Source organism: Myotis daubentonii, chromosome 2 (genome assembly GCF_963259705.1).
Source record: "Myotis daubentonii chromosome 2, mMyoDau2.1, whole genome shotgun sequence".
In the NCBI taxonomy this organism is placed as follows: domain Eukaryota; kingdom Metazoa; phylum Chordata; class Mammalia; order Chiroptera; family Vespertilionidae; genus Myotis; species Myotis daubentonii.
The window spans coordinates 61,787,310-61,803,650 of record NC_081841.1 but is presented as its reverse complement, the minus strand read 5'-3'; the positions used below and the strand labels follow the sequence as shown (position 1 = coordinate 61,803,650).

Sequence of the window (16,341 nt, the reverse complement as noted above, 5' to 3'; positions counted from 1 at the left end):
CCTCCCCTCACCCACAGCTTTCACTCAGGCTTGTTTTTAGAAAATAGAATAGAGCAATGAGGGGGTTGAAGGAGCTGGGAGATTGGTGAAATTGACCTGCCTTTGTCTCAGCTTATGAGGTAGTGTAGGCAGTTGCTGGCTCTGCCAAATTAGGAGGGAACAACAGTGAAATCCCAAACTCTTCCTCACCCCACCCTGCCAAAGCAGGGTGAATATAGAGTTGCGGCCTAACCTAAATAAAGCTTGATTTTTATTCTTAATGGTTTTGCCAAGATTACTCTGTTCTTTTCAGAGATTTTAGGTGGATGTTGAAATACCCAAGTCATTCCAGGCACTAGAGATGAGGAAAGGCTTAAAATTTGCCAAGACACGCTTAGGAGACTCAGACTTAGCATGTGAGCATGTGTCTGTTGTAACTTGGGCTAGATTGAGGCCCCTCAAACCTCAGTGTAGCCTCAGAGCTCCATGCTTACATGAGATGCGTCCCCTGCACAACAAACAGGTAAGCCAAAAGGTGGTCAATAAGTGCATTGAATGAAGTGCTTCCTTTGTCCTGGGCCAATACATACAGAGCAGCTACAAAGGATCCTAGTCTGGCCTTACCTCACCCCCAGACTGAGAACTCAGAAGCAGGGAAATCTGCTTAGAGCACCTTACCCAGAGCAGGCCCTTGATGTTTGTAGAACGGACATGCAAAGAAAAGAGGGAAGCAAGCCTCTGGCTAGCGTAGTATCTATTGTAAGTCAGTGTTCCAGCAACATCTCAGGCATTACATTTTCCGTTCATTGATTTCAGAGAGGAAGGTGTAGGGAGGGAGAGATAGAGACATCTGTGATGAGAGAGAATCGTTGATCAGCTGCCTCCTGCACACTCCCTACAGGGGATTGAGCCTGCAACCTGGGCAGACCAACTGGGAAACAAACCATGACCTCCTGGTTCATAGGTGGACGCTCAACCACTGAGCCACACCTGCCAGGCAGTTCATTTCTTCTCTGTCAAACTATCAAGCCCGCCCGTTAGGCCCCATATATCTGTACAACAAGTCTCCAAAGGAAGCTACCCTGCCCACAAGCTTGCTGCGCAATGAGTACCTCACAATTCATACCTGCAAACCACTGGGCTGGGCAGGAAAAGGACTGGAGATCAGAAGTCAGTTCGTTAGGGGGAATGATGTGCTTACAACCTCTTAAGCCGAAGTGTTCTCATTCGTTTCAGGTAAGAATCTACGATCTCTCCAAATATGAGCATGGAGCAGATGATGTGCTGATCCTGGCAACGGATGGACTGTGGGATGTTTTATCAAATGAAGAAGTGGCAGAAGCAATCACTCAGTTTCTCCCTAACTGTGATCCTGATGACCCTCACAGGTTTGTGCATTTCTATGATTATAGGGTTACTTCTTAAGCAGTGTTTTATAATGTGACTGAAATTAATAATAATCATGCATTTTCAACATTTGTGATTTATAGCAGAGCTAATAGGGATGGTTTAGTAACCAAACTGCAGAAGGAACTATACTTCGTATTAGAGGTACATTCACAGCCAAATAAAAGTCCTAAGTAGAACCCAGGTACAAATGGTAAGGAATTTGATTTGTAAGATATTTCAATATCTTAGTTCATATTCTCCAAAGTATATTTTCATCCACTGGGGAACTGTTTCTTTCCAGAAACATTGAGAAAGGAGAAAACTAAAGTAGATATTCTCTTATGGCAGTGTAACTACCCTAAACAGCCCTAGGTGACTCTCAGATATGAACAGAAATCTCCTCTGGAGAAACAGTTTTCACTTAGAACACAAGGATGCAAGTCTCCATGAGTAAAGCCAGCAGAAGCAACAGACAGCAGAGTTGGGCCTGTAAATACTTCATTATTGGAAATATCAATCAAAAATATAAATATTTTTACATGTTTCAGAAAGGTTTTTAAAAGCATTGAAAATATGAACAAGAATAAAAGACTATAAAATATCTGCAGAGACTTCAAAAATAAGGAAGTGAAACTTCTGGAGACGAAAAATATAAAAATAGGAACTAAAATCACTGGATTAAAGAGATTAAAGACAGTTGAAGAGAACACTAGTGAACTGGGAAATAGCACTAAATAAACCAGAATATGGCTCAGAGAGACAAAGAGAAGGAAAATGTGAAATGAGATTAAGAAACTAGGAGGATAACCTAAGATACTGTCATTAGAATTCCAAAAGGAAATTCTATAGCAGATGGGAAGAAAAAAAATGTTCTAGAATTGTTAAGTAATACTAACCTTAAGATCCAGAAAGACCAACAAAGGAGAAGAAATGGAAATAAAATTATAATGGGCATTTTATAATGAAACTGAAAAACTTTAAACAAACAAAAAGATATAAAAGCAGCTAGAAAGATAAAACAGATACACAGGAATAGCATTTAGACTGACAGCTGAGTTTTCAAAAACAATAGGAGCCAAAAGATAGTAAAATTATATCTTCAGTTGGATAAGAAAATAGCTCAATTTTTAGAATTTTCATGTGTAGTAAAAATATCAAAGAGGATGCAATAAAGACATTTTGGGGCAAAACAAAAATTTTACTGCCAGCCAACCTCCTCTGAAGAAAATTCTGAAGGATGTATTCCAGTAAGAGGAAATGACCCCAGATGGAAGGTCTGAGAAGTAAGATGGATTACTAAGATATTAGTAAATATGTAGGTATACTTAAACATACATTAAATATATAAAACAGTAATAAGAATGTGATGTGTGGTATTAAAAATGAGAGGATTAAAATTCTGAATAAAAATAGCATATGGGGGTAAGGGGATAGTAATCAGTAAAATATGCTGAGGTTCTATTTGAGAAGAGGTCAAAGTGTTTAACTGTAGACTCTAAGTAAATGTGTTTAAATAAGCAATTTTCATCAGATGTGCCACAAGAATTTTTAAAACATTCAATACCTGGCTGTCAGGGGCACTGACCTCTTTTCCCTTAGATTGTCAAATACAACAATGAACATAGCCAACACAACAATAGCCATCCAGTGTGAATGAATCAATATTATGCCTTTTTTTTTTTGTCAGACTGACGTAAAAATAAAATATATTTTTGGTGTACTGCAGAATTTTAGCAATTAGTTCATGTGTGCCACAAGATGAAAAGGGTTGAAAATTGCTGGTTAAATAGCTAAGAAAACTACTAAGAGAAATAGAAAGTGTAACTTTCAAACTAGTCAAGGGAGAGATAATCTACATGGAATTAAAAACCAAACTTCTAAAAGTTTTTACTTTTAAGTAAAAAACAAACAAAAAAACACAATAAAAATTAGAAATTACTTGGGCATGAACAATAAGAAGAATGCTACATATCAAAACTTTGAAGGCTGAATTTTGAGCCTTTTCTAATTTGATGAGCTATACATAGATGAAGACTCCACTCACCCCTGACCTGCCAGAAGTAACTATACCCCCTCCATGTCATTGGGTAAATTTTTACAAAGCTGTGCCCTGTATCACAAGGAACTTCTACCCATAAGTTTTATATTCCAGACCACATAAAAAGAAAAAGAGACCCTAAACCATAGAGAATGCTATTTCTCAGAATCAGACCTTGAGGCTGACTTGTATTACTGGGCTAGTTCTGCTCATATTATCCATGTAAACATGTAGAAAAGAATTCTTGTAACTAAAGCTTCTAAGGAGCCAAAGGAGTGGAGCTATGTAGTTGTGGATTGTGTTCTTTTCCCGTGTACAGGCTGTCAGTAAACGGCTGTCCTAATTTAAAAGTTTAGGTCTGTGGTCCTTATTTCAACAACAGCATTCTATTTAGGAAGTGAAAACGGTACAATAAACCCAGGAGAAGTAAAGAAAGGAAAAATTAAATGTGACAAAATAGAGAACAAATATACAATGAAAATAAATGACAAAACCAAAATTTAAAACAGCTAATATATTAGGGAAATACAAATCAAAACCACAATGGGATACCACCTCACACTCATTTGGATGGCTATTCTAAAAACATACAGACACAAAATAAGTGTTGGTGAGGATATGGAAAAATTGGAACCCTTTCGCATTGCTGCTGAGAATGCAAAATAGTACAGCTGTGGGAAAGGATATGGTACTTCCTTAAAAAATTAAACATAATTACCATATGACCCAGCAATTCTACCTCTGGATATATACCCAAATGAAGTGAAAGAAGAACTCAAAGAGATATTTGTACACCCATGTTCATAGTAGCATTATCCACAGAAGCAAAAAGGTAGAAGCAGCCTAAGTATCCATAGACAAATGAATGAATAAAAATATATAGTATATACGTACAATGGAATATTAACCTTAAAAAGAAAAGAAATTCCCACACATACTATAAAACTGATGAACCTTGAAGACATGGTAAGTCACAGAAGGACAAATACTGTATAATTCCATTTAATTAAGGTGCCTAGAATAGTCAAATTCATAAAGACAGAAAGTGACATAGTGGTTGACAAAGGTTGGGGGGTGGGGTTAGAGATGGGAAGTTGTTGTTTAATGGACACAGAGTTTCCATTTGGGAAGATGAAAAATTTCTGGAGATGGATGGGGTGATTGTGCTGCACAACAATGTGAATGCACTTAATGCCACAAAACTGTACACTAAAAGATGGCTAAAGTGGTAAGTTTTATGTTTTATATAGTTTACCACCAAAAAAAACACACAAAGAAGCAAATTTTAAAAAGTAGATAAAATTTTCCATAAGACTAATCAAGAATAAAGAGGTGGGGGGCACTGACAAATAAACAATATTAGGAATTAAAAAAAAAATGATCCAGATGCAGCAGCAATTAAATATAAGAGGATATTATGAACATATTCCTATTCATCAATGGAAACATTATAAAGATATTAATTCTCCCTTAATTGATCTAGAACAGGGGTGGGCAAACTTTTTGACTCGAGGGCCACAATGGGTTCTTAAACTGGACCGGAGGGCCAGAACAAAAGCATGGATGGAGTGTTTGTGTGAACTAATATAAACTCAAAGTAAACATCATTACATAAAAGGGTACGGTCTTTTTTTTCAATAGTTTTATTCATTTCAAACGGGCCGGATCCGGCCCGCAGGCCGTAGTTTGCCCACGGCTGATCTAGAATCAGTACAGTTTATAACCAAAATTCCAATGGAGTTTTCATGGAACTACATAAGCTGATTTTAGACATACGTGGGGAAAAAAATGCCAAGAATGTTTGTGACAATTCTATGTGAGTCATACCCTTCTAGATATTAATACAAAATCAGAACAATTAAGACAGTGTAGAAAAAATATAAAATTTCATCCTTCTCTCACATCATACACTAAAATAAAGTCTAGGCAAATTAAGACTTACATGTGAAAGGCAAAAATAAATACAACTTTTAGAAAATAGCATATAGGAAACTATAATCTCAGAATAGAGAAGGATTTCTTAGAACACAGAAAGTACAAACTATTAAAGACTGATAACCTTGACTACATTAAACTTACCAACTTTGGTTCTTCAAAAAACAACATCCTATATAATAAAACCCTAATATGCAAATCGACTGAACGGTGGAACGACCAGTCGCTATGACACGCACTGACCACCAGGGGGTAGACGCTTAATGCAGGAGCTGCCCCCTGGTGGTCAGTGCGTTCCCACAGCGGGAGTGCCGCTCAGCCAGAAGCTGGGCTCATGACTAGCGAGCACGGCAGATGTGGTGGGAGCCTCTCCTGCCTCCGCAGCAGCACTAAGGAGCAGCAAGCAAGCAGGCAGTAAAAAGTGAGGGGTCCTGAACTGCGAGAGGATGCAGGCCGGGCTGAGGAAACCCCCCCCCTCCCAGGTCACGAATTTTGTGCATCGGACCTCTAGTAAAGAGAATAAAATGACAAGCCATGAACTGGGAGAAGATTTTTGCAACTTGTATAACTAAAGAGGGATTGATATCCATAAAATATAATGAATTCTCCTAGTCAAAAAAGAAAATATTTTTAAAAATCCAATAGAAAAATGATCAAGAACCAGTCATCACACAGAAAATTAATGGCCAATAATGAAAAAAACATCTTAAATTGAATAGTATAAATTAAAAATGTGGAAGGACTGCAGATGGGTTTGCAAATTTATAGAAAGATTCTGAAGACATACTGACATATCTGGTAAAGCAGAGCCTACACATACCCTGTTCTACACCTAGGTCTGTACCCAAGAGTAGTGGATCTGAAAGTGGGGTCCTTGGGCCACATGGCATCAGCATCATCTGAAAACTTGTTAGAAATACAAATTCTCAGGCCCCTCCCCAAATCTACTAAATAAAACTCCAATGGTAGGACCAGTGTTTTACCAAACCATCCTGGTGATTCTGGTGCTGCTAAAATTTGAGTCATGTAAAAAGACATCCACAGAATTGTTTCTATTACAAAAATAAATTATTGTACATGTCCAATCGTAGGATGGATAAACAAAGAATAAAATACAGCTCACAGAGGGGAATGACCCAAATTTGTGCTCATTAACAGGGAAAATCTCAAAAACATAATATTGAGTTGAATAGGCAAGTCACAGAAGAATACACATGTTGTGATTCTATTTACATGAAGTAGAAAACTAGCAGTGTATCACTGAGAGCTGTAGATATTAAAACGATAACAAAGAGCAAGAGAATTAACCCAGAATTCAGGATAATGGTTGCCTTGGGAGGAGAGGTGGCACAGAGAGTGGGGTATGCTTGAGGAGGGGCACACAGTGAGTCTTTAAGATACTCACTGGTCGTGCTCTGTTCCTTTAGCTAGACGACTGGTGCCTGGCGGCTCATGTTAAAATGCATATATGTAATATACATTCATTTGTGTGTAAACTGTGAGAGGCAGTGAGGTCCAGTGGTTAATAGCGTGGAATCTGTAGTCAGACTGCCTGAGCTCAAGTCCTGGTTCTGTTCCTTTGATACATGTAAACTTAGGGAAGTTTCTGAATCCTCCAGTGCCCGGGACCCCCCTCTGTAACGCCGCGGGGGTGCCCATCGCACTTCTCACACGCGTATATAAAGTGAAGTGCCTGCTATACGGTGAGCACCAGTGGGTGTGTGTTGTTGTTATTCTGCTTGTGGCTATTTTTGTATGTTTCTTATATTTCACAACAACAAAAACCACAAAATTCTTTCAGGAAAAAAGTGAAGCTATCCTGTCTCCGTCGAATTGTTTGGCATAATCACTTTGCTCAGGTGCACAGGAATTGATGATGCTGCAATTAAAGATTATTTATTTAAATTTGAATGTTTTTTCTCCTGTTGAGGTTTTAGTTTTAATCTGTGTTTTATATCCTGCTTATTAGCAACATTCTTATGTTGATTTTCGCTACTGTGATTATTTTTATAAAGCTTTGCAAAGCCAGCTGACAGGTATGAGTGAAAAGGCACCCAACACTTTTTTTTTAAATCTTTCCAAGCTGGCCTGGTCTTGCTCACCAGCCTATTTCTCTCCATGGCAACAAATGTGCCCTCCGGGGAGTGGTCACCTATGGGCAGGGTTGTCACCGGGCAGGTGCATGCCACATCAGAGCAAGCTCCTGGGTTCATGAGAAATGCCGCAGCAGGGCTTACGGTGATCTCCCTGGAACAAACAGGGCAGAAACAAAAAAGTTCTTCAGTTTGCCTTTCAGAGAAGATTGCCAACCAATGCCTGAGAAAGAACCCTGTGTCAGACAGATGAAAGAGTTGACAGGAAAAGCTACAAAATGAGCATAGCTTTATTGGTAACATAGATTATCAGGCTGGAGGTCAGAAAAATTCTGGTTGGTTTTTGAGGTCTTAAGGCAGAACTTCGGGGCAAAGCTGCTCTCTTTGCCAAAAGACTGTGATTCAGATTCATTCATTTGGGAAATATTAAGGGCCTGTTTTATGAGCCACGGCCTGCTGGACCCTGGGGAAGATTTTGAAGAAAACAGACCTGGTCCCTGCCGTCTTGGAGTTTAAATTCCAGAGAGAGTTACAGAAGCATAAGGAAGTTACAATATGAGTGACTGAAGAGAGGAGCCTAACCTAGAGCAAGGGGATGTCCAAACTTCAGCCTGAGGAATAAATACGAATAAGCCAGGAAATGCAGGGGTGAGGTGGAATTGGAGGGGAGAACATGACCCAGGCAAGGAACCCGACAGTCAGTCATGGCTGAGGGGTGCCATTACTAATCAGAAAACACCCGGTCCAGTCGGATGGCAAAAACATGAGACGGGATAATTTCCCTTCCTGTGTGTGCTCCTTAGGAATTTAAGCCGTATTGGAAAGTCAGACTTACGAATTGTATAAAATGATGTCCTCTTCCATGGTGACACATTTGCACGTACCTGTGTGTAATTTGGAAGGAGGGCGCCACTCTCAAGCCCTGGCTCAGTGTGTCCACAGAGAGCTCAGGCTCAAAAGCCACACAAAAGTTGGCCTGCTGGTGCCCTCCCAGCGGGAACTGTTCTGATGTTGTCATGCACAACAGAAATACAAGTGGGGGGACCCTTTCCCCCTCCCCACGTGGGAGTCTGCACTTGTTCTTCAATAAATCTCTACCTTTGCTCGGAAGGAAAGGAGGGAGGGAGGGAGGGAGGGAGGGAGGGAGGGAGGGAGGGAGGGAGGGAGGAAGCCGAGTGGAAGTCGGTCATCCTAATAAGTTTCAGCCTGAATCATCATTTTGTGATGAAGAAGGACCCACTCTAATTCCAGAGGCTCCTTGAGCCTTTCCTCAGCCAGAAGGATTCACTTCTCCCCAAAGGTACCAGGACCGTAGGTTGCCTGTTTCATCCTGGGAGTTGGGAGTGGAGGGTCCCTGGGTGCGAGCCTGAGGAGGCTGACCAAATGAGGTCAGCCTATTGTGGGCAGCCTGAGAGAGAGGAACGACAACAAAGCAGGTATGAAGAACAACAAAATGTTTCTTCATTTGAGGTTTTGAATGGGCCTGTTCGACTAAGTTTTGCCAGGTTCACCCAGTTTTGTCTAGAAATTTAGCCTCTGCCCTGTGAGAGGCGCGATTTTTGGCTTTTTTAAGGGTGGGGTTTTTTCCCCCTTTGCTTTTTATTTTTATTTTTCCTCTTTCCAGACATTCTCAACAAACTGCCAGAATAGTCTTCCTCTCATGACATCAATTCCAATAAGAAATTTAAAATAGCGGCTCACTCTCCAGAGTGAGTTGTGAGGGAAGAGATGATTATCATAAAGATGAGTTTGTGAAGTTCTGACCCTTGCACCATCCTCTCGGCAGAGATGGGTGAAAATTAGCTGTGAGATCTTCTTAACCCCAGTGTAGTAAGTCCTTTTGCTATTTTGAACTGTCCTGACAGAGGAACTAGAAAATTAAAAGGAGGCTCTGTGGGCAAGCCAGCATGTGAGTGCGGCAAGGGATTTCTTTCTCTCTCTCCTTTTTATTGGAGTTTGCCCTGCAGTGTAGCAGGGCTGGCAGTTCTGTGAATGTGGGGTCATGAAATGAACTGTTCAGAGGAAATATGCAAGCTAACATTTTAGAGGGGTTGCTGGAGTCATGGAGGTGGGCTGCACTGCCTGTAGGGCTCTATAATTCCAGTAAAATTTTCTTTTGAGATCTGAAGACCCTGAGGCAACACACCTGGGATTGGCTCTCCCCCAATTTGAGGCTAGAGGTTTGGGGGTGAGTCTCCTGGGAACAATATTCAAAATGGGGGCAAGGATGTCAACACTCAAAGAAGATGCTTGATATTTTGTCAGAAAGGAACAGATGATTACTATTACTAAAAGGAAAGGGCATGGGCAACGTACAGAGGAACGAGGGCCAAAGAGCAGGTAACTAAACATGAAAATGTGGCATGGAGTCACATTCAAAATGCCCAGGCAAAACTTTGCAAGGCTTTGCTGCTCAGTCCTTCATTTCCCAAACTGGTCTGTGGAAATCTCATCTTTGTAGCTTGTACCTAACGGCCCTCCACCCCCTGCCATGATACTAGAGGGGTTTGTTATGGGCTGTTAAGTCTATAAATACCAATATACTGTAAACTCTGTAGAGCATTTCCCTAAGGAGAGAAGCTTTCTTGATGGTCACGTTTCGAATGCTGTTCTTCACATCCACTTTCTCTGAGGCTCAGAAAACCTTGTGCCTTGCTAAGAAAGAGTCATCAGTGGAGAGTTAATAGTCAAACACCCACTAACACTGACAGCAGGATACTAATGTAGGTATTAAATGCTAGTTTGTGTTACACTGATAATATGAAATTTATTCTGGCAGAAGACAAAATTTTTTTTTTTTTTTTTTTTTTTATGAAATCTTTCCATGAGTTAGCTGACCAGTGCCTTATGGTTTTCAAAAACTAGGCCTCAAATGCCAAAGGAAGCCTCCCCGCCCCCATCAGTTACAGGTCTTACAAATGTCATTAGTGTTTGATCTGGAGTTTGAAGACTAGATAAAATCTGCATTTTTCTTTCTCAGTGTTTAGCATATTCAGGTCCCTGGGAATTTGGAAGCCAGCCCGTGACCCTGCTCATGACAGCCTCTGAGCAGCACACGCCAGGCCCGCCTTTCCTCGGTGCTGTTTATGTGGCGTTAGAACAGGGCTGTGTGGCCACTTGGTTGGAGCATTGGGGCATTTTAAAGGGTTTGCCAGGAAGGATTGAGAAGGAAATGGTCTATTATGAACACTCACATTGAAATGTTTGGGATTCCAACTAAAATAAACATGCACAACCTAAGAAACCGGGGTGCTGGTGCCAGGGGCAGAAAGGTGGGCAGTGCCTGGCTGGCAGTCTTGCCGTCTCCTGTGTGGTGGGGAGCTCTCCCCAGTCTGTGAACTTGTATCTGCTGGCACACAAACCCTTGCTGCAGGACACAGTGACAGTGTTGCAGACAGCAGCTGTCATGATTCCCGTGTCTCAGTATATTTCCAGAGTGGAGTCCCAGCACCTTGGGCATGAGCGGCTTCTGGGCAGGGCGAGGGACATGTGTGGCTCGGCTCCCAGCCCTGAGCCGAAGACATGCCTCCTCCCTGATGAGTTGCCAGGGTCTGAGCAAAACAAAGAGCCCTCTCCAAGTCACCTCCCACCCCCACCCATCCAGTCACCATAGATCCCTGCCAATGTTCCAAAGCCTGGGAGAGCTTTTCTACCTCTTAAATCTAAGAGGCCTGCTCAGAATGCAAAGAGGATTCCTCCTCCTTTTCCCATCACACTCCATTACTGCAGGGCATCAGCAGATGGAGGCCGCCTTTTATATGCAAATATTTGGGACCCATTAATCCCCCAGTTCCTGCCACTCTTGTAAGACCCTGTCTGTACCATCCAAATGGCAAATAGAAGTTCCCACCCAACTAGAACTATTGAGACTTTCAGGCATGTTTGCAGCCTGAGGCCTGCAGTGGACCTATTTTTGACACCCCAGTGCTGATTCAGATGGGACTGGTGGGAAACAAGATTCTACAAGAGGTGGATGACTTAAGGCAAAACTCTTGGGGGAGGAGAGAGACATTTTATGTCTAATGAGTAAAATGACAGCTCACCTTCACTGACCCCTGACCAGGTGCCAGGCACTGTGCTGGGTGCTTTATGAGAAGGACTTCCTTTATTCCTGGCAGGAACCTTTGAGGTCTGCACTACCATTATCCCAGATTTATAAGAAAGAAAAGGGGGCTCCAAGAGGCTGAGGAATTTTTCCAGAGCCACCCATCTGGGCAGTGGTAAAGCCAGGATTGGACCCTAGCCAACCCACATCCACCCCTGAGCCCTTTGTGTGCTCCACAGAGGAGGTGAAAGAACTAAGAACAGCCACAGAAACAGCAAGGACAGCAGAGACAATTGAGGATTTATCAGTCTCCTCCACCCTGACATTAGAGGCAGTGGTTGTGAAAGGACTTCTGGCCTTCCCATAGTTCTTCAGCCCCTCTTCCCTGCTTGCTTTCCCTGCTGGCCTTTCTCTGCTCTCTCCCTCTCAGAGCCAAGCCCTGTGAAGCGTGCCAAGTCAGATCCCTCCCCGGCAGCCGTTTCTTTCAGCAGAGCTTTGCTGGTCAATATTGAAAGCTTCAGCCAGAGAAGCAAAAAGTGTTCTCAAAATACAAAATCACTCCCAGGGAGACTCTTCATTAGGGGAGAGAGTACTTCAAATGACCAGCATTTCTCTAACGCAGTCTATCCAGGATTCTGAACAAGGCTTTCAGCAGTGGACCTCACTCCTCAGCCAGCTTCCAGAATCGCCAGGCTCCGCAGCCTGCCTCAGAGTCCCGGCTGCTGGGTCCCAGATCCCACTTCCTGTTCACTGCCTTCAGCTGTACTGTATTCTTTGCTACTCTCCTATATGTTTTGACTCCAATTTTCTCCCACCGCTCCTTACACCCCTCAGTCTGTGGCACGTGTACACCCTTGTGTTCAGCCTCTGTAACAAACCTGTGGAGCCCTCCTATTTTACTGCCACATTAAGCATCCTTCTTTCATTGTCAGCAAACCAGGCAGCCCTTGTCAGATAGAAACTTGAGCACAAAATGGGAGAGAGGAGAAACAGTTCTTTCCCGCCACGAGAAGTTGTTTCTTCCTGTACCTTAATATAAAGCAGCCTTGCTAATGGTTTCATGCATGGAGCAAGTTGGCCCTGGAATATGGGTGCTAGTGAGCTCTCAAATGGCCCCCAGCTTGGCTGGGTACTGGTGCCAGGGCAAAACACCTCCCAAGAGTTAGGTTCCGGGGGTTTTGTTGAGTTAATCAGTTTATGAGGAAAGCTCCCTGCTAGTGGCCTCAATTTACCTGAAAGCTGTTTCTGACTTCATTTCGATACAGGGCCTCCTGTAGTGAGAAGGAACCGTCAGGAAACTGGGCCTAGAGTTCAGTTGCACTGTTAAGTTATTGAATGTAGCGTCTAATCTTTCTCTTCAGTTACCTATGCAGACTGCTCATTGGAAAAGCCTGGCAAAGACAAGTGTTGTGGAGAAGTGTTCTTCCAACAGTGTTGGAAGAAAAGGACCTAGGGATTCTCCCTAAACTTCCCACTTAATGTTGGGGCTTGCCTTCCTTGAAGCACATGGGTCCGGGGTGATCACTAGAAGCTGATGGAAGTGAGTTGTTAAAAGGAGAGAAAAATGGCTGGGTAGACCCACAACACAGTAAAAGTGTGAAGCGAAACTTCACACCACTCCAGTGGTATAGAGATCCTAAAACAAGAAATTTACAACACATGCTCTAGGGCTGGAAGAACCCAGGGTGTCCCCAAGTACGTGAAGGCAAATTTTCAATTAGCCCAGGGCACATAGTGTTTACAGTGTTTAACCCCCTGCTTAAGATAAGCTTATATCTTACCTTCAAATTCACCGTGAGAAGGAATAATCTATAATAATAAAAGAGTAATATGCTAATTAGACCAGACAGCTGAACAACCTTCCAGATGACCTTCCAGATGAAGCCGGGGCTGCAAGGGCTGAGGGAAGCTGCCATGGCTACAAGGGCGAAGCCCCTTGCACAAATTTCATGCATGGGGCCCCTAGTGAGATATAATGGAGCCGTCCCTCCAGCACTCCCCCAAAACCTAATAGAACAGGTTGAGAGAAACTGTAAACATTACAATAGAATTGGAAGGCAAAAGGAGGTGGCTTTGGAAAAGAATAAAATATAAATTCACAATGATGAAAAAGATGTCATTGTAATAAAGTAACTCACTGAATGGATTGAATAGTAAACTGCTAAAGTAGGAATCGGTGAATTTAAAGGTATTACAGGCAGCTAAAAAAGAAAACAAAAGAAGCTGAAATCTAGAAGGTAAAAAGAGAAGATCTAATAGAGGTGTATGGAAAAAATATAAAAAAATAGAAGGGAGGAAATATTCCAATTCCAAAATTCACAGCTGAGAATTTTCCAGAATCAACTATCTTCTCAGTTTGAAGAAGTAAAACTAATTTCCAACCAGGATAAATAAAGAAAAAGGAATCCTCATTGTTAGCCAAACTACATCTTGGTGCAGGGGTGAGGAATCCTTTTTCTGCCAAGGGCCATTTGGATGTTTATAACATCATTTGTGGGCCACACAAAAGTATCATCTTAAAAATTAGCCTGCTCTATTTGGTCAAACATTTAATTAACTCACCGTAATGCCTTGTCAGGGCCAGACCCAATGATTTCTTGGGCCTTACACAGCCTGCTGGCTGGATATTCCCCACCCCAGTCTTAGTGGAATTTATTACCATCAACCACAAAACAAAAACAATTTAAAAGCAACCAGTGAGAAAAGACATCTTATAAAGAAATTACACAAAACAGACTTCTCCTCAACAAAAGAAGTCAGAAGTGAACGGAATATTATTTCCAAACTGCTGATGGGAAATAATGGCCAATCTAATGTTCTATATCTAATAAAGCTATCATTCAATATTAAAGGCAAAAATAAAGAATTTTGTCATCCAACGATTGAGTGAGTTTATTCCTCACAAATCCCTGAAGTACATTTTTAGCAAAAATTTTCTTTCAACAGAAGAAAATCAAATCCAGAAGGAAGGAATGAACTTCAAAAGGCAAAGAAGTTAGTATTTTGGTTTCTTTATATAAGTTATAAATGATGACAGTGGCTAGTAGTCTTGAAAAACAAGTTGAAATTAAAATGGTAGTAACATGGAAGATGAAAGAGGGCATTCTAAGATCCTTTATTTTCAAGAGGGGAACATAAATTTGATTAACTCATATATGAAAAATTTAAGCATAACTGCTAAAAGAATAAAAATAATAAACTAACACTTCTAAACCAGTAGAGGGAAGAAAAAGGTATTAAAGCTATCAATCCAACAGAAACAGGAATGAAGGAAAAGAAAACATAAGAAATAGAAAGTACAAAATAAGTGTGTCTGTCTATTAACCTATCTGTGTTTATGAGTGATGGCAAAACAGATTTAACTTATATCTTAATCACTATAAGGTTATCTTTATTTTATTTAACAATGTACCACTAATAAAATACACTTAAAATAATAACAAGTTTAAAAGCCCTACTCTGCCTTATGGATTTATCATTGAAAATATCAGGGTGAGCCCTACCCAGTGTGGCTCAGTTGGTTAGAGCGTTGTCCAGTGCACCAAAGGGTCACAGGTTTGATTCCCAGTCAGGGCACATACCCAAGTTGCGGGTTCAATCCCTGGTGGGGGTGCATACTAGAGGCAACCATTTGATATTTTTCTCTCGCATTGATGTTCTTTCTCTCACTCTCCCTTCATCTGTGTCTAGAATCAATGAAAAATATATTCTCGGGTGAGGATTTAAAAAGAAAGAAAAACATCAGGGTGAGAGGTAGCATTGAAAATGACTATGGTTTCTTGCCTAAGAAACTGAGGATACCATTAGTTAAGGATGATAGAGGGGCAAGACCCACCTTGGAAGTGAAAAGAAGTTAACATTTATTGACTGCTGCCTAAGTCTTAATGGGGGGTTGCAAAAGAAATTAGGAAGAGGCATTGGAGAGAACTTGTGCCATGTGTCACGAAGTCCAGACACAGGAAGAGAACTTAAAGTGTGTGGCGGCATGGCAGCTCCAAAGAGGAGAATTCAAGAAGAAAGGATAGGAGACTTCAAAGATAAAGAAGATGATCAGCAGTATCTGTGTGGAGAAAGGGTGAGAGCAGAATGAGTGTTGAGAAGAAGCCTTTCGGTCAAGCTTTAAGAGAACAGACTAATTTGAGTATTGTGCCTACTGGTAAGAGATTAAGGCAAAAAATGAGAAGTAAGAAATCAGGAAGCAGGAATGGATTTCTCTCTCTCAAGAAGTTTAACACTGAAGGGAAGACAATGGATGGTAAGAGAAATGCAGGCTCAAGGGAAATAATCTTGGAATAGGCAAGAACCACTTTTAAGAATAAAACTTTAGCCTGGCCAGTGTGGTTGAGCGTAAACCCATGAACCAGGAGGTCACAGTTCAATTCCAGGTCAGGGCACGTGGCCAGGTTTCAGGTTCAATCCCCGGTGGGGGGCGCAGGAGACATCTGATCAATGATTCTCTCTCATCATTGATGTTTCTATCTCCCCCTTTCCCTTTCTCTCTAAAATGAATAAAAACATTAAAAAAAAACCCTTTTAATTATCTAGAACCTTCAGAGAAATGAATTTCCTGTGTAACCATCTTCTTGAGGTAACCTAATGCTGCATTTTAAAATACCAAAGCTAAAAATAATAATAGTAAAATACCAAAGCTAACCCTGGCCAGTGTTGCACAGTGGTTAGAGCATTGGCATGCAGAGGGTTGCAGGTTCAAGCCTGATCCCAGTCAGAGCATGTGTGGGAGGCAACCAGTCAATGTGTCTCTTTCACATGGATGTTTCTCTCTCCCTCCCCGCTCCCTCCCTCCTACTCTAAAAAAATCAATGGAAAAAATATTCTCATTCCTCAGGTGAGGATTTAAAAAA

At 41.5% G+C, this 16,341-nt stretch overlaps 1 protein-coding gene across 2 annotated transcripts in view; it reads left to right on the top strand.

Moving 5' to 3' along the window:
- PPM1H (protein phosphatase, Mg2+/Mn2+ dependent 1H) overlaps nucleotides 1-16,341 on the top strand; it is a 235,934-nt gene that overhangs the window by 211,554 nt on the left and 8,039 nt on the right. For both annotated transcript variants that reach the window (XM_059683480.1, XM_059683482.1), the window contains exon 9: nucleotides 1,216-1,367. In XM_059683480.1, coding sequence (XP_059539463.1) covers nucleotides 1,216-1,367 — 152 coding nt within the window. The remainder of the gene's footprint in view (nucleotides 1-1,215; nucleotides 1,368-16,341) is intronic.